Genomic DNA, 27510 nt, shown 5'->3' on the forward strand with positions numbered 1-27510 from the left:
TTGATACACAAACAGACATATTTACAATATATTACTGCATTTGAGTAGCTAAATAATACACCAAACAACATATATCCTGCCAAACCATTCTGCTTACATAAAAATACAATTCAGTTGTAAAAAAATCTATGAAAAATGAAACTGGAAGACAAGTCATCCGTTGATGACAAAAGTTACATAATATCATTACTAGTATATGTCCCAGGTGAATATAAAAAAATAACTGTGATTGTAAACAAATCTATACAAATTATATTTGAAGAAGATTACGTAAAGATGTCAAGATTAACATTTCATATCAAATTAAGTTTGGTTTAATTTCAATATACATGTAGTTTTGATAATGAAATATAAATATATTGCATCAATAATGCTTTGTAACAAAACTTGAAAAATATAATGAACTTGGTCAGTTAAATGATTAGAGTAAATACCGGTATAAATGAAAGAAAAATCAAGACAATTAATTGCACTTAATTGAGCTATATGTATATGATTCTGATATGAACAATAAATTGAATACATGTATGGCAGCCATAGACTTACAGAGCATTGGTACTCTATAACTAAGTACATATTAAAATTGTATCTCTATATAATTATTTAATTTTCTTTAAAAATTATGCCTGAAAAACTAATTTTTATACGAGATTTCTTACACCACCAGATATGATTTCACAATACAGTCTTAAAAAAGCACCTTAAACCATTTCAAACAAAAAACTCTTTAAATCATTTTTTTTCAGAGTGTACGTAATTACAAACATTATGACTAGAAAATGGCATAAAGGCCTTTTCAGAGCATTAGTCGATCCTGGGAGTTCTAATTGCTGATATCATAGCTCTCCTTGAAATCTTTCCTCTACTTTTTTGCCATGTTCCTCAATCAGGTAGTCCATGTAACCAACTACCGGGTACTTCTTCATGTAGGTTTCTAGAAAAACTTTATCAAGGCCTTCTAGTTCATGGTCTGAGAGAGAACTCTGTTAAAACATAAGATAACTTCAAGTTTCATGATTTATAATGGTGTATTATTTTGCTAATCACATTTCCACAATTGATATTACATTTCCATAAACAAATGTCGGATTCTGCAAATATAGTATTATTGAAGTTAGGCAATAGTAGGCAATAGCACTGCAGACCTGTTAGTATAACTTATAGGATAAAAATTAAGCCATTAATTATGTTATACATTTAGTTACTAAGAAATGAAATATTTTGTACACTGAAACTAAAAATTTAAGTGATATGCTATTTAGTTATATATAATGCCAGATTGTTTCAGACTAAATCTGCAGATATTCTATTTTTAATTAATGTATGATTTTTCAGTTACCAAGTCATGATGCATGTCCTTCTTCTCTAATGACCATTTTGCTAATGCATAAGTGGCATCTTTAGCAGCAAGAATGGAATATCCAGCACCTTTCCCATAAAAATCTAAAAAGCAAACTTGATACAGTTCCTCTCTTAAACAAACATGTACATAAACAAAAGAAAATAACAAAATGTATATGTAACAGTGCAATTGTTACAATGAATTAAACTCAATCACCAGAAGATTTTTTCTTTAATTCTTAAAATAAAAGGTACCAGTATATATGAGTCGAAGATAACTTTGATAAAAAAAAAAGTACCTGTATGAAGATTGAATTAAGATTATAGCATTATTTTCTGTGATACGTACTTATATATGTTATGTTTTGCCGGTACCTGATATTTCTAATACATGTACACGTATTGAATAATTGAAAAATCATATAAATTTTAAAAAGCATTAATTATTAACTAGACAAATGCAAACAAATATTTTACTATTTTAATTCAGCGAAATGTTTTTAACAGCTGTAATTTTTTCACTAAATAACTGTGGAATCATGTAATTTCGTAGGGCCAAATTTCATGGATGTGGGTTAAAAGTTGCTTATTTGTGGGGATGTAATTTCATGGATGCATCAGTTTTCAGTTTCAGTAGGTATACTGGCCCCAAAATTAATTTTGTGAGACTCTAAAATAAAGGGAGGTAACTCCAAAAACATCCGGATTTTACGCGTGCAGAATTTCATGATTTTTTTAGCGGGGAATATAGCTCTTTAAAAAGCTGACGAATGTATCCTAAAAAAAACTTTAAAACGATGCCTAAGGACTTGCTCTTGAATATGCATGAAAATTAAAATTGCTGATGTATTTGCATTCTGCTGTTAGGGGGAGCCTAAAATGCATGGGTGTACTGCATTTAGAGGCATTCTTTTGTCTATTTCTGTATAGCTGTTGTATTCGCGCATTATTTCACACAGTTAAATGCGTGAATCTCATACATATATTTCATTGAATTAATGAATCATTTTGCATATTGTTGCCTGTAATATGAACCTGCACATTCTGGGCTATTATTTCATTCATTATTTGTTATAATCATGATATTATTTTTGCCCCCCGCCGCAACGCAGAGCGGGGACATAGAAATGCCGGGCGTCCAGAATTCTATTCTTGTTTTAAATGTATATGCCCCCAGAGGGCCCTTGATTGGTGAATATATAAAGATATTGTTTTGAGTGGCAAATAAGTTCTAGCTTTAAGTAACATGTGCATTATTTTTAAATATTTACAAAATTCACAATTTTATCTTTCTATTCATATCAGAGACATTAATAACAGAGATTGGCAGCTGATCGAAATCTTGCGAAATCCCCCGGTCCCTACTGTAAAGTGTTCCCAGTTTAAATCATTATATCTTTCTAATATAAAACAATTATATCGAAATTAAAACAACTAAAACCTATTACCAAAACATTTAAAATATTTTATTTTCATGAGTTTATGTCATATAAACAATATTAAAGGAAAAGTTTTAGGAGGCAGTTGGCTTCCTGTCGTCCGAGATTTCGCCGATGTTTTATAGCTGGCCAATATATTTTCTATATATTAAAGTAGTCCTATACTCGGCACTAAATGGGCTCAATCATTAAAAGCTTAGCTTTAAATGATAAATATACATTCTAGCAATACATATACAAAAGAAAATATGCATGTTTACATGCTAGTTTGTTTGTTTTCACCTCTTAGACGGGTGTACCCCCTTGCGAAAATTATTGACAATTATGAAATTTGCCAGACGTCCGTTTTTCCTAAATATAATTACAGTACCAATTTTGGGAAAATTAGAACTGCACATTCATAATAGAGTTTAAAAAATTTATTTAAGCCATATTTCATCAATAATTTTGCGCAAATTTTTGTAAGTAAGTACGCTTTATGGACCTGATGTATCAAAATAGAATACAAAAAATGCAATGCTAGTATCACGTTTGGTAATTTTTTTTTTTACTATTTTATGGACTCAAACTTAAATTTATGGTGTTTATTCAGATTGACATCTTAGAAAAAAGATCTGTCAACAATGTTAGATATCATTTAAACATTAATTAATTGACGATTTGTTAAATTCGTAATAGCTTCTGCCTCTAAATTTAAACCGATTTTAGTAAAAGAAAAAGAAAAATTCGGCCGGGGGGGGGGGCATCAAAACAAACAAGATATAAGCATACCTGAGATCCTGGTTAATCAGAAACTTCGTTTTTCATTTTACTTTAACAGAATCGAGTTTCTTAACATTAATTATTTCTATCTCTCATAGAATACATATATTACCGTTCTAATTGCTTATTATTGCCATTGTTTACAACAGCGATGTAGAGAAAAATCAATACTGGGTATCTAAAACGCTTTGGAAAAGTCGAACCAATATTGTAAAATCTGTATTATGACGTAATGTGATACTCGGACTACTTTAATTTGATTTTACAATTTTTTCTTTCAAAAATGTCTAAAACCTATGCACACATTTCATTAAAACAATACTGGCGTGCAACCAGTTCTCGCCGAGTACCATTTCTCGCCAGTACATTGTGACCTCATTTTTCGTCTATAATTTTATGTGTTGATAAAATGACGTCACAATGTACTGGCAAGAAATAGTAATCGGCGAGAACTGGTCGCACGCCAGTATACTTTTAGTTAAAGATCATTATCTCAGTTCACTAAAATGTAGTTCACAAAGTAAGGTTGGTCCCGTACCATTTTTCAACAACAAAACATGCTAATGGCGGAGTTGCCAATCTCTGTTGATATATAGATATGTATGTAACATGTTTTTACAATTTAATTTCAAACGGGTCAGTTTTGCTTGTCCCTCATCTAAAAACATCCTTATAACGTTACATATAAATCTGTGTTTTGCACCCTAATTGTATTTTGTTGCATCTTAAAATATTTATTAAAACTATTAATTATGATTTTCCTAGGTAACTGGATACGTTCTTTCTTGGAGAAAACATACCATAGGAATTGGGTACGTTTTCTCTTAAGTAGGTGTTCTCTAGCAATCTTTTAATCTTGCTTATGGGGAGGAAACACTGCGACTGATTTGATGTCTCCACTGAAGGTCATTGTGATTATATCGGTCATTAGACCGACATAATCACAATGACTTTCAATCAGAACAATTATTAATCAATCATTATGTATATGGTTGAAATATGTTCATACCTACGATATAGATTAAAATGATTGCAAACATACTTTCTGACACAAGTATAGGACTAAAAAATAATTACGGGGTCAATTATGGATACAAGATTTCCAAATTAACTCGAATTTCCTATTCCTATTAACTCAATAAACTTGACAAAAAAGTGTATACCACTTCAGAATAATAACTAAATAAAATTTATCATATATATATATATGAAGTAGGAGTATAATATGGATCCTAAAACTTTAAACTATACAATCCAAAATGATGAAAAACGTACAAATTTGAATTTAGGGTCACCGTCTTGCTTATCCTCCATATTGTTTGCTTTTTTTATTAACTGCAGTACTAATTGGCGCATGCGTATTGGGAACCTTTGGCCCGGTTACAGGGTATTTTGAGTTCGGTTAAATCCCAATAACCGGGACTATAAATACCTCCAGGGTCTGTATATCTATCTGTATTAATAGCACCCCGAACCTGATGAATAGTAAGATAATAGAAAGGGTACTTGTACCACACTATGTATTAAATTCCTATAGAGATGAAGTGTACTGGATGCTTACAAAAGAAAAAAAAAAAAAAGAAAAAACCCTACTTAATATGTAAGACAGCTGTGTTCAGTTTTAAGCTCGTGCATAAAGTTTGGTAGTATTCAGGTAATAGATTGTTAAACTAGACACAAATGGCAAAAACTCAAAAATGGCAAAATGCGGTGTGAACATTGCTCTCGATTCAACCTTTAATCCCTTCTATAAATTAATGAGCTCGTCCACCTAATGAAGCGTCAAGGGCGTTCTGCATTCAGTCATAAACGCAACCCATTCCACAAATCGCTACAACAACCTGAGCAATAATATTTTGATTAATAAAACTATTTGTTTTTTTTTTTTTTATAGAATTTGAATAATACGTAGGGGACCTAGAAAGATTAAATGTGCGTTTTTAAATAAATATATTTAAATTTTCCAGTGTCCTTGCCTGGGATAACACTTCGTTTCGATTTTGTACTATATAACCCATAACACAAATGACGCCAAATTGAGGCACCAGCGGGGTTTGCTTATTTATATTTAAATATTTTTTATCGTACGATGGCTGTAAATTATATAAATATAAGTAATAAGGAATCATTCTTTCCATGATCAAATCTATCATAAAGCCCCGACCAAAATTATCACCTCATAATACTCACAGAATGATTCCTTATTCCTTATATATTTACTCAAATGCATGAACACTTTTCGCACTTTTTCCTTAAGCGTGGACTCAATACATGTATTCTGCGCGCGGCTTCCGGTTTGAGACTTCGGCTGCCAGTAAACTAATAGACGGGGTCACGTGACCCGTCTAAAAACTATTTTGCCAGAAAATTTCAAAATGTTAACCCAAATGATTTGGTTGTCTATAAGAAATTCTAAGTAATGTAAAGGATACCAAAGTACTTCTTGTGATTCATTTTTAAGAAAAAACAATACAGCAATACATAAAATCATCTTTTTAAATTGTAAGTAACTCCAATTAATCTCATCTACTCTAACTACATGTACAACGCTGTTTTGTGTTCTATTTGCTTGGTCACTTAATATATATTTCTTCTAAAGATTTCTTTCACAAACAACTGGTCTACTAAATGTGCATGGAATATCAACCCACACTCCTTCATATCCAGTAGATGATGCAATACATTTCTCAGGATTAATGCCGCCATTATTATCATTCGGTTCACCAGTGTACCAGTTTGTGTAAGTTGACGGAGTTTGACTGTCAATCCACGTAAACGTCCCAGAGTTATCTGTATCGTATCCGTTCAGCCAGTATTCGTGAGGTACTCCACATCGGTTAGATGCTATGTATTGGAAAAGATTGGATTTATTATTACAGAATTTAATTGTTTACTGCATGTTCATAACTTCTGCTCTTTACCTTTTTTTAATAAAACATCTTATCGGAAAAATCAGCTTGAAAGAACTAAGGAATTTCAACTGTGTTCAATGTTTTATTCTGTTACGAATACATGTATGTCGCTACGATACATTAGAATGATATGCTTTTAACAGCTCGTATTAGAATGTTTTTATTCACATACATGTTGTATCATATAAATTCCATTTTTAGCTCACCTGAGCCAAAGGCTCAAGTGAGCTTTTCTGATCACAATTTGTCCGTTGTCTGTCGTTGTCGTTGTCGTCGTTAACTTTTCACATTTTCATCTTCTTCTCAAGAACCACTGGGCAGATTTCAACCACAAAGCACAAGGCACAAAGCACCACTAGGTGAAGGAGATTCAAGTTTGTTCAAATGAAGGGGCACGCCCTCTTTAAAGGTGAGATAATTGAGAATTATTGAAAATTTGTTGGTATTTTTCAAAAATCTTCTCAAAAACTATTTGGCCTGAAAAGCTAAAACTTGTGTGGAGGCATCCACAGGTAGTGTAGATTCAAGTTTGTTCAAATCATGGTCCCCGGGGGTAGGTATCAAGTTTTACATAGGAATATATAGAGAACATCTTTAAAAATCTTCTTCTCAAAAACTATTGGGCCAGAAAAGCTCAAATTAAAATGGGAGCATCTAGAGGTAGACTAAGTGTAGATTCAAGTTTGTTCAAATCATTGTCCCAAGGGGTAGGGTGGGGCCACAATTGGGGGATCAAGTTTTACATAGGAATATATAGAGAAAATCTTTAAAATTCTTCTACTCAAAAACTATTTGGCCAGGAAAGCTCAAATTTGAGTGGAAGCATCCTCAGATAGTGTAGATTCAAGCTCGTTCAAATCATGGTAACCGGGGGTAGGGTGGGGCCACAATAGGGGGATGAATTTTTACATAGGAATATATAGAGAAAATCTTAAAAAATCTTCTCAAAAACTATTAGGCCAGAAAAGCTTAAATTATAATGGAATCATCTTCAGGTAGTGTAGATTCAAGCTCATTCAAATCATGGTCCCCGGGGGTAGGATGGGGCCAAAATAGGGGGATCAAGTTTTACATAGGAATATATAGAGAAAATCTTCTCAAAAACTATTGGGCCAGAAAAAATCAAATTAAAATGGAAGCATCCTCAGGTAGTGTAGATTCAAGTTTGTTCAAATCAAAGTCCCTGGGGGTTAGGTGGGGTCACAATGGGGGGATCAAGTTTTACATAGGAATATATAGAGAAAATCTTCTCAAAAACTATTAGGCCAGGAAAGCTCATATTTGAATGGAAGCATCTTCAGGTAGTGTAGATTCAAGTTTGTTCAAATCATGGTCCCTGGGGGTAGGGTGGGGCCACAATTGGGGGATCAAGTTTTACATAGGAATATATAGAGAAAATCTTTAAAAATCTTCTTCTCAAAAACTATTTGACCAAGAAAGCTCAAATTGGTGGGTAACCATCCTCAGGTTGTGTAGATTCAAGTTTGTTCAAATCATGGTCCCTGGGGATAGGGAGAGGCCACCAGAGGGGGATACATTTTTATATAGAGAGAAAATCTTTAAAAACCTTTTTCTAAAAACCTATTAGGCCAGAAAAGCTCAATTTAAATTGGAAGCATCCTCAGGTAGTTTAGATTCAAATTTGTTCAAATCATAGTCCCCGGGGGTAGTGTGGGGCCACAATGGGGGATCAAGTTTTACATAGGAATATATAGAGATAATCTTCTTCTCAAAAACTATTAGGCCAGGAATGCTTAAATTTGATTGGAAGCATCCACAGGTAGTGTAGATTCAAATTTGTTCAAATCATGGTCCCCGGGGGTAGGGCGGGGCCACAATGGGGGATACATTTTTATACATAGAGAAAATCTCTAAAAAAAATCTTCTTCTGAAAACTATTAGGCCAGGAAAGCCTAAATCTGAGTGGAAGCATTTCCAAATCGTATAGATTCAAGTTTGTTAAAATAATAGTCCCGTGGTATAGTGAGGCCACCGTGGGGGATGAATTTTTACATAGGAATATATAGAGAAAATCTTTAAAAATCTTCTTTATAAAGACCATTTGGCCAGAAAAGCTTTAACTTGTGTAGAGGCATCCTCGGGTAGTGTAAATTCAAAATCACAGTCCCTAGTGGTAAAGCGGGGCCGTGATGGCGGTTTGAATTTTTACATAGGAATATATAGAGAAAATCTTCAAAAATATTCTGGGAAAGTTTTTCGGTCCAAAACTCAGTACTTAGTGTGAAAGCACAGGTTATGCAGATAAAAGTTTGATGAAACCATGATACCCTAGAGAAAAGTGGGGCAACAAAATGGGGGGGGGGTATATAGGAATAGAGAAAAATCATCTTACAGGTACAACAAGAAAAGGGGCTTGGTATTTACCAAAAGAAAGAGGTGGATAAAAATTGGCAGATTTTCAATTTTTTTTAGCAAGATCTACTGTACTTAGTTGTCAAGATATTTTGATACTGTAATGCTAATTTGATCAGAATTAAGGCAATTGTTGCTCAGGAAAGCGATGTGGCCCCTGGGCCTCTTGTTTAAAATTGATATGCTCTTTTCCTCAACGGAAAACAAATTTTAAAAAGTATCTTAACTATCTCTGTATCAAAAAATTCCTACATAAAAAAAATAATGAAAAAAAAACTAAATGTAAATTGTATGCAAGTTTGTAGCGTAAGAGCATAAGTCCTATGCAGCCATCAAATTCGTTCCAATAAAAATATAAAAAAAATTGTTTAATCTATTATGTAATGAAAACCTACTTAGCTCGATTAGCCAATCATTTTCCGTTTCAGATTGCACTTCAATAACGTAAGCCGGAGGAGACAGGCTGGCACAAAAAGTCTGTGAAAAATAATACAATATGTATGCTGTAGTATATATAAACAAAAGGTGATTAAAAGTCGATTTGCCTCAAGGGACAAAGATACATTACAGGATTTAAGTTTTCAATTTTTATCTATCCATTTTAAATTCGTATGGCATCTCTATTACTTCACTAAAGTGGCAAATTTCACAAGCAAACTACAAAGCCAAGAATTGTTTATTTTATTTGTACTCAAACAGGTTTATTACCAAATTTGCTTTTGTTTTCTGGCATCAAAAAACCTTTTTTACGTCCGTATAATATTGATACAAGTTGCTGTCCTTTAAAAAAGGACTACAATACGTGGACCATTTGCATGTGTTTCCACGAAAACGTGAAAGCCTTACGATTATCAGATATTCCACCGACTCTAGCCCTCTGCTTTTAACCACTAAATTTGTACGTTGTATTATGTATACATGTATGTATAGCCCTGACTTTTATCTCAGAATTCAAAAGATTCATACTTCTAAAAAAAATTATGATCTATCTATGAATGAAGCTTGCATGTATAATATCAGGCATTTGGTGAGTTCTACTATTTGCACACACATTACGATTCGCACTATTTTGTTAACTATGCAGTGACAGCTTTGCGTAAATTAAAAATTTCATATTTTGAAGCATTTTTCTTGAGATTTAAACTATTAAACAGTGACATAATTATTCAATCATACTTAAATGCTTAAAGAAATTTAATCGGGAAGTTCTCTATAAAAGTAAATTAAATTACATGTGTATTGGTAAAACAACAAAACATTGCAAATTATGCTATTTGATGCATATTGTAGTTTCGGCATAACATTAACTTATTTCATAATACCGATAGTTCATATCACATGCCAATCATTTCTTTAAAAGGAATACTTTGTTTCTGTACTGTTTACCGACAACTTTACAATTACAGCGCCTTTGAACTTATGTGTGCATATGGCACGGAATCCCGATCCCGATTCAGATAAACGTGTCCTAGCCTGGTTCCCTGAGCTACCCATTACACACAGGAACCAGGCTAGCTCATGCGCAGGCTGAATTTTCCCCATAGCACCCGGTTTAACCTCGCTTATATATTTTCTGCAATAAATCCGCTTTATGCAATATATTTATCTTTTTTTAAGTTATTTCCTGTGTATTTATTTTCTATAGAGATTAACAGCGTTCACGACCGCAGGTAGACTGGAAACCCCGGAGGCGTTCACACCTCTAGAAATTATGCCCCGCCCTCACGTCCTCACATGAGCTTTACCATCCGGAAGAAAAGTCCGGCAGAACCTAGAATTCAGGCAGGTTAACGGAGGGTATGTTTAATATATTATAAATCTAATAGTTTTTTTTCATTCAAATGCATATAATAATCAAAGTACTGATAGTATATTTCAGCTTCTGTTTAGGCAATATATTTCATCATGACTGCGTGGCAGCCCCTGCAATGATGTACCCAAGCCCTGGATTCACAATAGCTCGAACCTTATATTCACAATAGCCCGTGCAACTATGTGCGTAAACCCCTGAAACTGGTTCCCTAAAGAGTTAAAATGATGTATATTTCTGCTCATAGGGGGCGCTTATTTGATGCACCGGAAGAAGAAGTCTAACGACAGCTATGCTTAGCGCTTTAAAAAAAAATTTAATTAAGGTCTTCCGTTTCCAACGGAAGACCTAATAGTGATTGTAAGGTTTTTTATTAAGGTATTCCGTTTCCAACGGAAGACCTTAAAGTGATTGTTAGAATGATAATATCTCGAGGCGTTTTTTAAATTTTTTAAAAATTTATTCCCGGTCGTCCGTTTCCTGTCCCGCGTCAAAAAACTTTGTTCCCTCGAGATCTCAAAATCAGTAAACACTTGAACATCGAAACTTTGTGGGATGATAGATCTATAGTTGTAGATGTGTTTAAACTATTTTGTTTTGTTCGTCGTAACTTCCGGTCGTCACCGGAAGCACTTTCAAAATAATTATTTTTACGCAGTAAATTTCTTTTCAATAGACTAAATATATAAGTACAAATCTATACAGAAGTTATCTATGCCATGTCAAATCAACAAAAAAATTCTACTTCCTGTGAGATATCTCAATTATATCAGGTAGCTTTTTTAAAACACATTTTGTACCCACAAGATCTCAGAAACTATAAGTGATCAAAGCTGGAATTGTTAACGGATGATAGACATTTGATTGAAAATGTGTTTAACTGGTTTCATTTTCTCTGCCGTCACTTCAGTCCACACAGGAAGAGTTCAAACAAATCGAGCTGTTTGTCAGTTTAACTTTTTTCCTTTGATATATGTAGTAAGCTCGATGAAAAATAATGTACAAAAGGCAAGTAAACAAGACATATTTTATAAAATTTACATTGAGCACTTCCGTTTGTCTGTTTCCTGTCCCGAGACAAAAAACCTTATTTCGACGAGATCTCAAAAACGGTAACGACTTGAACAACCAAACTTTGTTGGATGATAGACCTATGTATGTACATGTGTTAGCGCTATTTTGTTTAATCCGACGTAACTTCCGGTCGTCACAGGAAGTACACCCTATCTTGATTTTTAAAAAAAATATTTTTGATATTTAGCATGGTAGTAAAATTTCAGCTATAGAAATACAAAAGGTCAACTTAACATGGTAAAGAAACAAAACAAATTCTAATTCCGTTGGGATATCTCAAATATCTCAGGTAGCCTTCTTTTTAATAAACAAAGTACCCAGAAGATCTCAGAAACGGTGAAAGATCGAGACACAAACCTTACATGGATAATGGACATTTGATTGAACATGTGTTTAACGGGTTTCATTTGGTCGTACGTCACTTCCGGTTCTCTATCGAAGCGTTCAAGCAATAGAAGTTTTTTTTTAACTTAAGATTTTTTTAACGTTTTTACTCAATTTGAGAAACAGTAACGTGCCGTACGTTAATTAATTAAAATATCTACTTTCAGTTTCTTAAATCACTTCCGTTTGTTCGTTTCCGGTCCCGAGACAAAAACCTTTTCTCAACGAGATATTATGATTAACAAAAACTTGAACATGCAAACTTTGAGAAAAAACAAAAAAATGTAAAAAGATATGTTTAGTTTGTTCTGTATGATCTGGCGTAACATCCGGTCGTCTCAGAAAGACATTTTGTCTTTTTGTTTTGTTGGGAATTCCTTTACAGTGTATATTATATCCATTTTTTGTTTACAAGAGATATGTATTTTTTGTACAGATTAATACATGAAGAACGGAAGATCTTTTTGTTGCTATAGCAACAAGAGTCTAGTTAAAATTCTAATTGGTGATTAGACTAATCCATTTTTATGTTTAATTCTATATTTTACTTTGTCATTTACACTTGCTATCCTATGATTTCGTCACAAGGGGGCTAATGTAATCAATGTTGCCCGAATACAAAGTCAACATTTGTTTTGTTATATGAAAAACAAACCAAAATTTAAGAAAGTAATTGAAAACAGATCGCCGTAATTTTTTTCAGCTCAACAAAGAATTCACGAATTCAATTTTGTGCAGAGTTCATGTCTAAAATATCCTCAGCATCAAATGGTCACTGGTGATATTATGCCGACCGTAAGAATGAACATACAGATGTTCTACCTAATTTTACTTCAGAATAATACGCAATTCCTTATATCCGTTACAAGTAATAGCTTTCCAAAAAGCTTGCCTGACTAAATAAAACTATTCAATTGAAGCATGCATGTATCAATTAGGCTATCATATCATATCAGAAATGAATTTTAATTTTCGCTGCTGATCATAAATTGATAAACGGAACGAGCAAATTTAAGACGAAATGTCAGTCTTTTCTTCGATCTAGAACATGTACATATACATCACTTGAAATTCATTTATTTTATTAACTCAAATTTTTAGGAATGTACACAAAGTCATATCATATAAGTGCATGTAAGCTTGAAAGCTTGAGAGTAAATAGTCGGGGTTTTTTTTAATTATATTTGTTAAATTAAGATGCAAAATCAACTGAAATGCATTTTTAAAAAATTTCCAACCATATGAAATATGAAAGGGTAAACAAACACGTATTATGTCTCCCCTTTCAAAGGGGAGACATATTGTTTTTGTCGACTTTCTTATTCTTATTAGGGTCTTCCGATTCCAACGGAAGACCCTATTGTTTTTCTTCGGATTCTTTTTCATTATTATTATTCTTCCTCTGACTTTTTTTGTGGCTTATATCTCAAAAACTATTCAACCGATTTCAACGAAATTTTCAGAACTTGTTTGGTATCGTAAATCCTCGAGGTTATCAAAATTTGAACATATGACGTCACTTCCGGTTTCAGAAATTAACGATTTTATAAATTTTTAGGGGTCATTTTGTCCACGCATCTCCTCCGAAACTAATCAAGATAAAAGCTTGAAATTTTCAGGGATTGTAGATAAATGTATGTAGATGTACCCCATTGCCTTCACTTAGGCAAATTGTGCAAGGCTTTGAAGCTCGCCTGATTCTGAAAATAAGCACCAAATTTTTCCACGAAATTTTTGAACATTTTCTGAAATATCTATTGATCTATACATATTTTGTTAAACAATGTAATGCAAAAAATGTTTATTTTTGCAAGACCTTTAATTTGATATCAAGAAAAAGGCGCTGGCCCCTCAAATTAGGGGCCAAGAGGGCTCTAAAGTCTTCTTACAATAACCTTTTACTGAACAATAATTTGTTATCAATCATAGAAGCAAAAATGTTCATTGTACAACTGTTTATCTATACAGTACCATAGCTAAGTCATATATTACGTAATTAGGGGTTTCAAGGGGCCAAAAGTTCAAAACTTTGATCATTTATATCGGAAAAAGGAGAAACATTTTGAAAAGCAATGTAGAACAAAAATTGCTCAAAATAATGTTCTGTACATTATGCCACCTTAATTTTTTTCTTGATGGCCCCATTAAGGAGTTTAAGGGTCGGCCCCTAAAACACATTTGTACAGATATCTCGAGAACGGTTAACACTTTGTGAACACTTGGTGAACAAAATATACTTATATTTGCAAGACCTTTAATTTGATATCAAGGAAAAGGGGCTGGCTCCTAAAATTAGGGGCCACAAGGGCTCTAAAATCTTCTTACAATAACTCTTTACTTAACAAAAATTTGTTATCAATTATAGAAGCAAAAATGTTCACTGTACAGCTGTTTATCTTTACAGTACCATAGCTAAGTCATATATTACGTAATTAGGGGTTTCAAGGGACCAGAAGTTCAAAACTTTGATCATAAATAATATCTGAAAAAGGAGAAATATCTTTAAACGCAATGTAGAACACAAATGTTAAAAATAATGTTCTTAACAATATGGCAACTAAACATTTTTTGTTGGTGGCCCCGGTAAGGAGTTAAAGGGTCGGCCCCTAAAACACAGCTGTTCAGATATCTCGAAAACGTTAAACAATTCGTGAATACATGTGAACAAAATATCTTTTTGTGAGACCTTTTATTTGATATAAAGAAAAAAGGGCTGGCCCCTCCAATTAGGGGCTAAAAGGGCTAGTAAGTCTTTTTATGATAACTTTTTTCTAAGCGATAATTTGATATCCTTCATTTAGCAAAAACAAAGAACTTTTTTTTATCTTAATCTAACGCTGAAATTCGTTATAAAATCGGACCATGCACTACAGAGAAATTGGGATTTAAAATTTGATTTTTCCGGAAATTTTGATTCCGCGTTCTTGGTTTAAAAAATAGCGTTAAGTTAAATGTAAAATTAATTCGTACCAAAAATAATCGTGTCAAGTCGTACATGAACACATTCAGGTTTATTTTGTTAAGACATTCTTGAAATCGGAAAGGTTATTGTTCAATCATACTTAAAATCATTCGGATTTTTTTAAGTCGTACCAAGAATTATTCGATTTTTTTCTTATTGTTTTAGTTACTCTTGTTCTTGGCTTAAGAACTCTGCTTCTTACAGGTACTTCTAGCTTTTCTCTGGACATTAACGGAAGACCCACTCGTTGCTTTGCAACGAGCTTTGCTCTAGTTCTTCTTCTTCTTCTTCTTCATCCAAATTTGTCCAGGCCGTAACTTATTAACCCTTTGACATTAAGAGTTCAAACTTGGAACATAGGTAGATGGTATTGAGAAGGAGTGCACGCCACCAAAAGTTTTGACCTTGACCTATTTTGTTCTTCAAGGTCAAGCTTTTCATAAAAAATATTGTTCGGACCATAACACAAGACTCCTTTAACATACAGACTTTTAACTTGTATCATAGATAAATGGTATATAACCTAGTTGAACCTTACCAACATTTTTGACCTTGACCTAGAACTTGTATTTCAAGGTCATATTAGAAAAAACTTCATTGTTCAACTTCCGAATATACTTTGACAGAAGGACTTCAAACTTTAAACAAAGAACACTAATAATACACTTAGGTGTACTATTGAATAATATTTGACCTTGACCTTGTTTTACTCAAGGTCAAATTAAGAAAAAAATAATAAAATTTTGTCTGGGTCATAACTTTAATACCCTTTGACATTAAGACTTCAAACTTGGAACATAGGTAGATTGTATTGGGAAGGAGTGCACACATTTTTTGACCTTGACTTATTTTGCTCTTCAAGGTCAAGCTTTTAATTAAAAATATTGTCCGGACCATAACACAAGACTCCTTTAACATACAGACTTTTAACTTGTATCATAGATAGATGGTATATAACCTAGTTGAACCTTACTAACATTTTTGACCTTGACCTAGAATTTTTATTTCAAGGTCATAATAGAAAATCTTCATTGTTCAACTCCTGAATATACTTTGACAGAAGGACTTCAAACTTTAAACAAAGAACAATAATAATACACTTAGGTGACCTTGACCATGTTTTACTCAAGGTCAAATTAAGAAAAAGATAATAAAATTTTGTCTGGGTCTGGGTAACATATAGTTGACATCATTCTTTTTCAATTGTTAAATTTGCCCCATATAACAATCCTTGGGGAGAAGGGGAGACATGTGTTTTTTTTGTAAAAAAACAATACCCACTAGTTGTTTTTGAATGTGTGTGGGCAGCTTCATCAAAATCATCTTGACAAGCAATTAAAAAAAGGGTGAATTCTCAAATTCATGGGAAAAAACCCTAACTGTAACTTCAATTCAAATAGAACTCCTTATCTGCAGTTTCATTTATTGCATGCTCCTAGAAAAGTGGAGGGGGAGGCAAATCCATGATATTTCCATTTATCATATAAAGTAAAGAAAAGTGCCATCTGCCAAAAAAGTGGGGAGGGGGAAGCTGCCTCCCTCACCCACACCTCCGATGCTACGTGCCTGTGATGAAAACACATGGTGTGCTCTGGGGTACTAGTATTCGCATGATCCCAACTGACTCGTCAACTAATCGGCGCTCAAAAACTATGAGTGAGACATTATGGCGCGAAATCCTGCTATTACCGTTTACGCAAATAAGGCAAAGATCCATGGGGAGGGGGTCAGATGAATTTTTTGACATTTGTTTTGTAACAGCTACATACATGTATATCATACTTTGGATCGGATGTTTTGGAAGAAATATATCGAATTAAGAAACACACTTGATTAGTAATTGTTAAATGTAGTAATGTACATTTAGTAAGACACGCGAGTTACGATGACCCCTTTTTAAGATATATAAAATCGCCCACCTGAACAAAAATCGGGTCACAACCCGCTTTGGCGATTTAGTTCCTCCAGTAAACATTCCAGCTGTATAAATATATATTTGTTTTAATCCAAACTGATGACTTTCTTGTAATAATGATAATCCAACACCAATTATTACTTACATTGTACCGTAATTGACAATATGTTACAACTAATTGCACTGCGCAGCATTGTTAAGGCGTCCCGATGCTAAAATACGGCTGGAAAACGATATTATTTGAATCATGGCAAAAATAATTTTACCGGGAGTATTTCTTTAAATCTATGTCACATTTATTGACATCGATGTTAAACATTATATTTGATGCATTTTTGTGACGTCATATGTACTTCGTAATCACGTGACAGGCGAATCCTAATATTGAAAATGATCTAGTTAAAACGCATCGGCGCAGGTGATTAATGACATTAAATCATACATATTTTTAAGAAAAATCCTTTGTTAAGTCATAAACTTTGAAGTTCTTGCTTGGGAAAGAAATAGATATTTCGTTTATAGAAGATATTGTTGAAACATTCCACAAAATCATCAAAATAATGCACATTTTTCTAATCAAAAGCGATTTACAAAAAATTGGGGTAAATCCGTAGGTTTCCGCAGCACGATTCACATTGGTATTTATATTCTCTACCACTTTTACGTAAAATATTCTAAAATTGTGTTGATCTTTCACCTGCGCCAAGCTGGTTTTACATGCATTAAAATTTCTTCATTCAGTTGTTTACACGTAGCTGGGAGAGTCTCCAAACCACTAGTTTATAAATAGTCTTTTACTTAAAATGAAGCTTTAAAACTGCCGATTATTTGATACTGGTTTTTAATATGAATGAATTCTGTACGTCTAGAATTAACTGCAGCATCTATATAAAGGAAACATGCGGTATTATACTGGTTTGATATAATTCACTTTTAACGTTAAGATACATTCCCTGAGAACTATCGACAGGAATGCAGATCGTGACGTCAAAGTTAATTATGACGTCATATCGTATGAAGTACAGACAAGTGACTTTCTACATATCGCATCGGGAAGCCTTAACATGCCCGCGTGACCCACTCCCCCTTTCTCATCATTTAAATATGGTGGAATGCTGATCTATTTTTAAATCAGGATTACACACGTGCATTGCATGGTGAACGTCCCTTTTACTTGAAAAATCTTGCTCGCTGTTGTTATTACATTGTACATGCCATATAACATTTTCATCAATTGTGAATGTAAATGCTGACATCTTAAACATGCATCTGTTAATCTTTTTTGTGAAATATCATGATATTGCTTGTCCCATTGTCTGCACTGTTTCGGATATTGCAACTTTTAAACCTTAGATATGCCCGACGTCATGACCTGACGTCATGACGTCAGGCAATGATAGCAAACCGTTGCATTGCGCGTCCGTTGTTTACTTGCATTGACTGACTGTCTATTAGGACGTCACCTTGTTTTCGAGTCGCGAAGAGTTATTTACGTCATCGTTTACGAATCAACAAATCAGAGGGGATTATTTAAAATAGAGGGAATGTTCTCGAGATATTATTCTTAGCCGGTGTAATGAAGAATAATGACCGGGGGTCATTTTTCGACGTAGAATAATGACCCCCCTAGCTGAAGAATAATTGGATTTTTCTGAAGAAAAAAGACCCAGGGGTTATTTTTCTTCATGTTCAACATGAAGAAAAGTGACCCCCATAGAAAAATGACCCCCCCCCCCCCACCCGTATTGGTTACCCCGTAAATATATCGCTGTATATAGTTTATCATATCCGCACACAAGCACACACAAAACACTCTTACATTGCCACAAATTGATTGTTAACAGTTACGTCACTTCTCTCGTCGACACACGGCGGGAAATGACGCAAATATAGAAAGATTCATACACAATGAGGATATTGTGTGATAAATAACGAACAATATCATGAAAGAATAATTGTTGTACATGTAATGATATAAGCAATATTCATTGGTGAATGAATTGTCAATCTTAGAATGATACATGTATATATCTTTATGGAAAAATACTAAGGGGCAGGTATATGAATACTTCTTATTTACATTTCATGAGGAAAGTGATTTTTAAAAAATCATTTTGCGTTTGTTTAGTTTTCTTCTACGTAATACATAAACATCATATTCTAAACATTTGTTGTAATGTTGTATTTGTGATCATGAATAGACTTTATTCTCTTATAGCAAATGTGTGAAGAGTACCTGACTATAGTAAATCTTAATAGATAATAAACACTGATCGATTATAGTAAGAAAAGATTGTTTCTAAAAGCGTTGATAAAAGGTTAGGGCATATGTTAGGGGTTTATATCCCCCTTGATTTTGATCACACGATCTTTATTGTATCCAAAGTGATAGTGGAAATCCTCAATGCAAGGATAATTCATAAACAATATGAAAAATAAAGAAAATGCGACAGCGAAGCGCGAAGATGCGAAGACGAAGAAGTGATACTACTATATGATTTAACTATATTATAAATGAAACGCAGAGGTTGCTTCAGATGCAGAGCCTGATCTCCATTATCAAGGATGCTAAAGAAATCTCCTACCTCACTCAAACCTGCTTGATAGATAGATGTGGTTGTTGTTAAATGATATAACATGATTCCTATGATATAGTATTGTATGATATGAAACACTATTGTTTAATAGGAGACAATACAATAACATATGTTATATTGTAAAACGTTATATGATACGATATAATATTGTATCTTTTTTTTTTTATATTTTAAGATATGATATTGTATCATGATATTGTTATGTATTTAAGCATCCTCATAACTGCAACGGTGTGTGCATACAAATTGAGTAACGCGCGCTAGCGCGTTATGAAAATTTGTTTGCACACACCGTTGCAGTTATGAGACCACATCTTTCAAAAAATAATGATTCAACGCTTATATTTACGTTTTTTAACATTTAATCTCTTTTTAAAAACATGATTTATTTTTCAAAATATCTGCCTTATTCAACGAGTAATGTGCAATTAACGGAAGAGCAATTGCATGGAACAGCCGAATCATGCTGACAAAAATAGAGCACAGAGATTTAATAACTTATAAGAGAATTTTATTTTTCCTTCTGTAATTTGATGAATTTATTTTTGGTATACTAAGAAAATCAATTGAATTCGTTTTACTGTTAAAATATATTTACATCAAGAAATATTCATCAGCGTAAGTATAATATCAGGTCGTGAACTGGCTTGAAGTTGCGAGGAGAGTCAGTCATGATCTTGGAGAAATACAGGAAGACTGTATTCATACGCACCAGATTTGGTGATTAGGTCTTCTGTGTTATGCAAAAATATCACTCAAATATATCAATGCAATTTGATAGGGGATAGAAAGTAAATGTAAATATAGGATTGTATATTATGACACAATATTGTATAATATTATATTGTATTGTTCATTATTTATTTAATCACATGATACTAATACCTATGATATTGCAATATATAATATTGCATCATATGATATAATATTGTATATTCTATGATATTGTATCATACAGTATTGTATAATATGATGTTGGTTTCTGTAATACAGAATTATATCAGATGAAATTGTATATATGATATTGTAATATTATAAAATATCATATCATACCATATTGTATAATATGATATTGGTTTATATGATATATTATCATATGACATGAAATTTTATTTTATGATGGTGTAATATATCTTATTGTATCACATGATACAATATGTTTAATTTAATTGTATTATATAATATCTTATTTTATCCAATGATATTTATTTGTATCATTTGATATCATACAATGTTGTATCAAATTATATTGTAACATATAATATAATATCATATTATTTATCAAATATGATACAGTATCATACAATACAATATCATACTAAATCATACAATATAATAACATATGTTTCAAAGTTATGATGTATTATTGCAAAATGATATTTTTTCATATAATACTATATTGTATTATGTTTTATGATATTGTATTATTTGATCAAATACAATAATGTACAACACAATACAATGCCAAATCATACGTTACAATATTATATCTCAGAATTTTTACGGTATTTTATGGTATTATATGATATATATTGTAAGTATGATAGGATGCAATTTTTATATTATTGTATTGATTAACATATGATCATATGATTATCATACAATTTTTTAACAGATGATATACGATATTGTGTCAAAACAGAATCCATGAATATCCAAGACCATAAAGGATGGTTTTCATATAATATGATAAAGGTGGTCTCATAAAGGTGATGTCTCATAAAGGTGATGGCTCGTCTCGGTGAGCTTTCAAATCTGTGATTACCTATGTTTTATACTTGCAGAGCTCTCTATCGTTTAAGGGTTCTGAGGCATATTTTGGAAATTTTATTTTTATAAAATTAATAAAATTAAATTATCCATGGGGATTGGGTCCGGACCCCTCTCCCCTTTTACTGCGTGAAATTATTCATATTAAAGTTCCCGGGGGGACGGACCCCCTCTCCCCCTATAGATCCATGCATGAGCAAGGAGTGTCGCATAAGGAAATTATTTAGAATGTTACTGTGTTTGGTCAACGGTAAACAGACGGCTGGTAGGTGACAGGAGTCTGGAAGTGCATATGTACAAATTATGGTGGACATTAAATTTTGTGTGGAGTAGATAATGATTAGGCATAGCTAGCACTGGTAAACATATACGTTACATGTACACATTAAAATATTTATAAACATTCATAGTAAGCGCGATGGCCTAGCACATGCGTACCAATAATAGCCTGGATTAATCCGAAAATCTTGGCAAGTACGGTGCCTGCATTAAATTCTATTTAATCGACAGAAACCTGCTTAATGCATTCAAAAAAGGCGACGACGAAAGTGCGAAGATGCGAAGGCCAGAGTGCGAAGTTGGGAAGGAGCGATAGTAGTATCGCTCCTTCGCCTTCGCACTTTAGGCAATACACCTTCGCGCTTCGTCGTCGCATCTTCGGACTTTAGCTCCTTCGCCTTCGCACTATCGCCTTTGCAACTTCGCATCTTCGCCCTAAGGTCGAAGTGGCCCTATCGGAACACCATAGATATATGTAACTGTAATTGTTAAAGGGGCATGATCACGATTTTGGTCAAATTCTATTTTTCTGTTTTCATCATTTACAATGCTTAAGGAAAGCATTTCTACTGATCAAATGGAATTTGAGGGTCAGTTGTAAAGTTATAAGCAAGATACAGGGCTCACAATTCTTTGTCATGTAAACAAGGCTCGTGCCCCGTTTTTGTTTACATAGGTTCAATATACCAGTAAAAAATCTTTTCAAGCTGATTTGTTTATCGTCTTATTCATTGTAAGCATAAAAAACAGTTCCTTACGTTTAACACATTCATTAGGTCTAGAATTGGAATTTTTACTTCAACATTTAAAATGTAAACAAAAGCTTCGTTTACATAGCAAATAATTGTAAGCTCCCTAACTTGCTTAAAACTCAACGAATGACACTCAAAATTTGGTTGCCTATTGACAAAGCATTGTGAACATTAAAATCGGAAAAATAATTTTTGACTAAAATCGTGACCATGCCCCTTTACGATGACAACCATACCCCGATGCAATACGTTAATGTCTTGTTATAACGGAAGGATTTTTTTTCTAAGATATACCCATATACCCCTTCTTTCACTTTAAGTTTATTTGAATATAAATTAAAATTTCTGTTACTTTCTGTAAACTGCAGCAGTAAAAATTACAATAGTGTAAGGACTATTTCACAAATAATAAAAAAAATATACTGAAAAACTTTAATCTACAAGGGGGTTATTATTCAACAGGGGTCACTTTTCTTCATGTGGAGTGTGCTCATTTTTATGAAAATGACACTTATTCTTCAGGCAAAGGGGTCATTTTTCTACGTAGAATAATGACCGGGGGGTCATTTTTCTGCGTAGAATAATGACCGGACCGGGGGGTCATTTTTCTGCGTAGAATAATGACCGGAGGGTCATTATTCTACGTAGAAAAATGACCCCCGGTCATTATTCTACGGGGGTCATTATTCTTCATTACACCGGTCAATATAAAAAAAATATTGACCGGTAAATATTTTTCGGACGAGCTAATATTACAATTATTGACTATTCGACTATATAGAGTTATATAGTGAGAATATACTACTGAATATAACAATTGCAAATATGTTTCCTTTATAAACCTACAGAATAGCGAAAACTTTTTCATGACGTCACAATGATCATCGCACGCGCTTATCGTTTGCCGGTTGGATAAATGTAAACAATCGCGGTAATTTTAACAATTCTGGACGATTTGCCTTTTTCAAATGTAAATATAAATAATAAACAGCAATTTTGAAAAGTTCACCGGTATATGAAATTGGTTGGTACGGGATCAAATTTCCTGAGAAGCGCTAGAAATCAAGTTTCAAGATTTGAAGGAATATCCAAATTAGGTGTTCAAATATCCACTTACCCGTGAGTCATTAAATGTTCTGTAATTAGAATCCAACAAGTACCAATGACCGAAACGTTGGTGCCATATTGTACAATCTGTAGAAAAACATTTTGTTACTTCATTTTGTTAACTTCATTATGTGAAGTGATATATAACTAATAGCAAAGACATTATGCATATTAAAACTGAAAAGCAATTAAACATGTATTTACTGGAAATCTATCAAATACTGTATATCAATTCTATTATTAAATTGATGCATGATATACTATACAAAAGGCCCTTAAAGTTTTGTTTAAAATCATTTTTGTACATTATGTTAAATGAATTAAACATATTTATAGTTAGAAAGAAAAGATTAAATATATGATTCAAGATTATCAACTAATAATGAATATGTCCAAAATCAGATAGAGCAATAAAAACAAAACTGCTAAATTAGCATAGGTCAGATTTATTTTATGAGAAATAACACTTAACACAACAGTGTGTTTGGATTAATTATACAGAATTTTGAGTATGAATCGTATCCGAATTTTTTCATTTTAATTATTTCCTTTACATAATTTTTAAATTTTATTTTTGCATTATTTATTAATTATCTACAAAATGTCAACCCTCAATCACATAGTCATGCTGAAGGATTCTTATTTCGAAACAGGGACGGCGATGTAGTGCGTTGTATTTCTTTAAATTTATTCTTTGTGTTTAATTTTACTATAATTTTTCATACACTCTTAAATATGTTTTCTTTATGTAAATTTCAAATAAAGGGCTGTTTTGTACTCAATCTCAACTCAATCTGTTAATGCTTCACAAATTAATATATGACTTCTAAAATGTATGTCATCTAAAAAAAAAAAAAGCGAGGACATGCATATTTATTTGCAATTTTTAACCACAATTGCCGATCTAATGTATCTGCCTGATGCATGATGAACTCGTCCTACACTTTCCACAACGACGTTGATTGTCAACCCGCGTTCTTGGATAACCCGTTCCGGACAATTTTTTCATCAAAATTAAAATCGCAGGTTCAAGAAAAAAATTGGTTCAATTTAAACTTTTAGCAAATTAAATCTGAATTTCTTATTATATTCTAAATGAATTCCCGCTAAGTATATTCACTTTTCATGTCCGGATCTAAAATGGGGTCAGGGAGTCCCCCCCCCCCTGCAAAATTCAAATGTCTTATTATTTACATTACAAAACTACCAAAAATAAACCTCAGACTCCCTCTGGTAAACTCTATTAACCGTCGGACCCCCCCCCCCCCTCTTTTAGAAAAAAAATTCTTGATCCACGCATGCTAATATTATATCATTGCAAGTACTACCACTGACCGCTAAAGCATGTCCATCACTTTGCTCTCATTTTTGTTATTTCGGGCAAGTAGTTAATCTAATATTAAAGTAGGTTTTTACCAGATTTTTTTTTCTTTTTCTTCCACAACTTATGGAAATATTGTGTTATTGTTATATCGAGATTTCTTCTTTAAAATAAAATAAAGGACAAACCAAATTTTTTTCCGTCATGGGGACAAATGTCGAAAAGTACTTACCAAATTCCTTTTCATAGTACAGCCATCCTACGGAACTGTGTGGTCCTGCGTCTGATTGGTCATCCATGTGGACAGACAGAAGTTGACATTCATGGGTGTCGATGTTAAACATCACAGATTTACACTCACCCCAAGCGGTACATTGAGATGCACAGGCTAAACGACTATTAGAATTTGATGATGAAATAATATGGACTGCATTAGTTCCTCTGTTATCGTAAGACGGATTTCTGAACATGAAATTAGAATTGAAATCTCCTTGTACCAAAAGATTTACTAAAAAAACAAAGTATGTAGTGCGTTTCATTTTAAAAACACACACACAAATGACCTTGTTACTAATTGTGTTTGGTTTTTGTGTTTCGTCATACCATATTTTTTCAATGAATGCACTGTGATTGGTCGAATAATATAAACATATATTTTACTAGAAATTCCACACCTTTAAATATTGATTTCCTGAAAACACCACACTTATGAAGAAGTGCCGACATGCATAGATAATGTAACATACATTGCATACATTGTAAGACCTGAAGTGAATAAAAACCATAAATTTTATATGAAAAGCTATTTGTTGCCATGTTAAACAAAAATTAGGGAGAAAACCTCAGCTCTTTCAAAATCAAATGTATGGAATCGAATAAATGCTTTCATATTTCAGTTACTATTCTAACAATTGCAAATCTTTTATAACTTGTTTGTGTGTAAATCATTGTGTAAAATGTTACCCAGTATCCGCAAACTGCATTTTATTTGCGATTTAAACCTTGTCAACTCTGCAAACCTGTTTCAGAGTACGCTGTGGTAGTAACAGCGGTCTTTCATTAGATGTAAAAAAAAAAAAAAAAAAAAAAAAAAAGAATTTAACATGTATTTTAAGATTTGTAAAATTGAAAATTTATAACGGAGTTTCTATGAATAATCCACACTTACAAAAGAAAAAAAGGAATAAATCCATAGTACACAATGTTTTTGCGATATCATTTTTTAAAGTTAAAAAATATTTTACGTTTGACTCTGAAGCGTTTTCAATACTTTGGGCGGGTTTTTATTCATCATATTGTGTCAAGAAATCATATGAAGAATGTTTCGATAAAGTTTGGCGATTACATATAATATTGCTGTTAAATGTTTGCTCTCTTAGTTAAATTCATTTTAACTTGAAAACAATTACACGCTTATTTTACTTTTTGGTTCCTTTTATGAAAACAAATTGCTTTATTTCAGACCTCCGCCTTCAGCAATCAAAAATATAAAAGATATAAAAGCATAAAGATTGCTTTTTAATCATTTAAACTGCATGTTTACTTTTTTCAATGAGTTTGAAATAATTAGTGTTTAATGTCTGCTATTCTAGCGACGTTTTATCGATATCTCACAGTGTGAAAAATTAAAAATGGAAACACAAACAATAAATTAATAATAATTTTGAATTCGTAAGAAATCGATATCGAATTAGTAAAACAAGCATCAAAAATGAAAAAAAAACCGTATATTTACTTTATTTTATACTGTTAAATGACTCTGTAAAATAAACGCAATAATCGGTAAATAAAAATTGTTCCCATCGGCTTTTTGAAATTATATCTAAATACAAACATACGAAAGCTGTTCAGAAATTATATGTTTTAAGACATCAACTGTTTTTTCTCTTAAAAATTAATAAATCCATGAAATTTAATCAATAAAACATTTTTTAGTCCCTGACATCAATGGATGATATCTTTTGGCTACATCCAGTGACCCGGAGGAACCGCATACTAATCACAACATCTCATTGTTTTAATATATAAAACAACTATGGAGGCAAAAGTGAAGTCAATAACTGCTACCGAAATGACAAACTACTGTTAACGCAGCTTTGTCCGATTTTATATCAAATATTACGTTCATGTTTAAAAATAGGGGTGTTGCTAAAACGCGGAACGAAAAACGGAACGGAAAGCGGGACAGAACGGAAAATCTTATGTAGTGTTATATACTTTATTTGTGTTGATCATGCTAAAAGGAATCCATTTTATTCAGATGGTGTATACTTTCCTAAAAATTAATATTACATGCACTGTCTTTCGCCCCATGCAATTTATAATCGGGAAATTAAACCAAACAACATCTCTACAGATCATACGTATGTACAATATACAGCCACTAAGGCATACATAAATAAAAGTGCATTGCTAAAAAATACTATATTGGACTACATGTATTTATTCTTATACGGTGGAATATTTAGACAACGAACGCCGATATTAGAAAAAGAAAGGAAAAATTGACACGTCATCTGTCATGTAAATTTTCAATTTACCATGAAGTTGTTATGTTGTAATTTTTGTATTTACCGCCACCTGTTTATTTAAAAAAAAAATTACAACATGATATACATGTATCTACAACCTTACTGATCCGACCAAATGATGCTGGTTTCGATTAATGTTATTCTAAAAAGAGTTACAGATTAGCATGATGCAGCAAGATTT

The 27510-nt window shown here is 32.7% G+C and overlaps 1 protein-coding gene across 1 annotated transcript; it reads right to left on the minus strand.

Annotated features, from left to right (window-relative positions):
- Positions 1-5884: 5884 nt before the first annotated feature.
- Positions 5885-25340, minus strand: LOC128177975 (C-type mannose receptor 2-like). The gene is made up of 4 exons (XM_052844914.1): positions 25031-25340; positions 23488-23564; positions 9223-9304; positions 5885-6386 (listed from the first exon to the last, which is right to left on the minus strand). Exons 1-4 carry the CDS (start codon positions 25335-25337, stop codon positions 6136-6138), a joined length of 717 nt encoding a protein of 238 aa, XP_052700874.1. The 5' UTR covers positions 25338-25340; the 3' UTR covers positions 5885-6135.
- Between the last annotated feature and the right edge of the window lie 2170 nt (positions 25341-27510).

Source organism: Crassostrea angulata, chromosome 3 (genome assembly GCF_025612915.1).
Source record: "Crassostrea angulata isolate pt1a10 chromosome 3, ASM2561291v2, whole genome shotgun sequence".
Classification (NCBI taxonomy): Eukaryota; Metazoa; Mollusca; class Bivalvia; order Ostreida; family Ostreidae; genus Magallana; species Magallana angulata.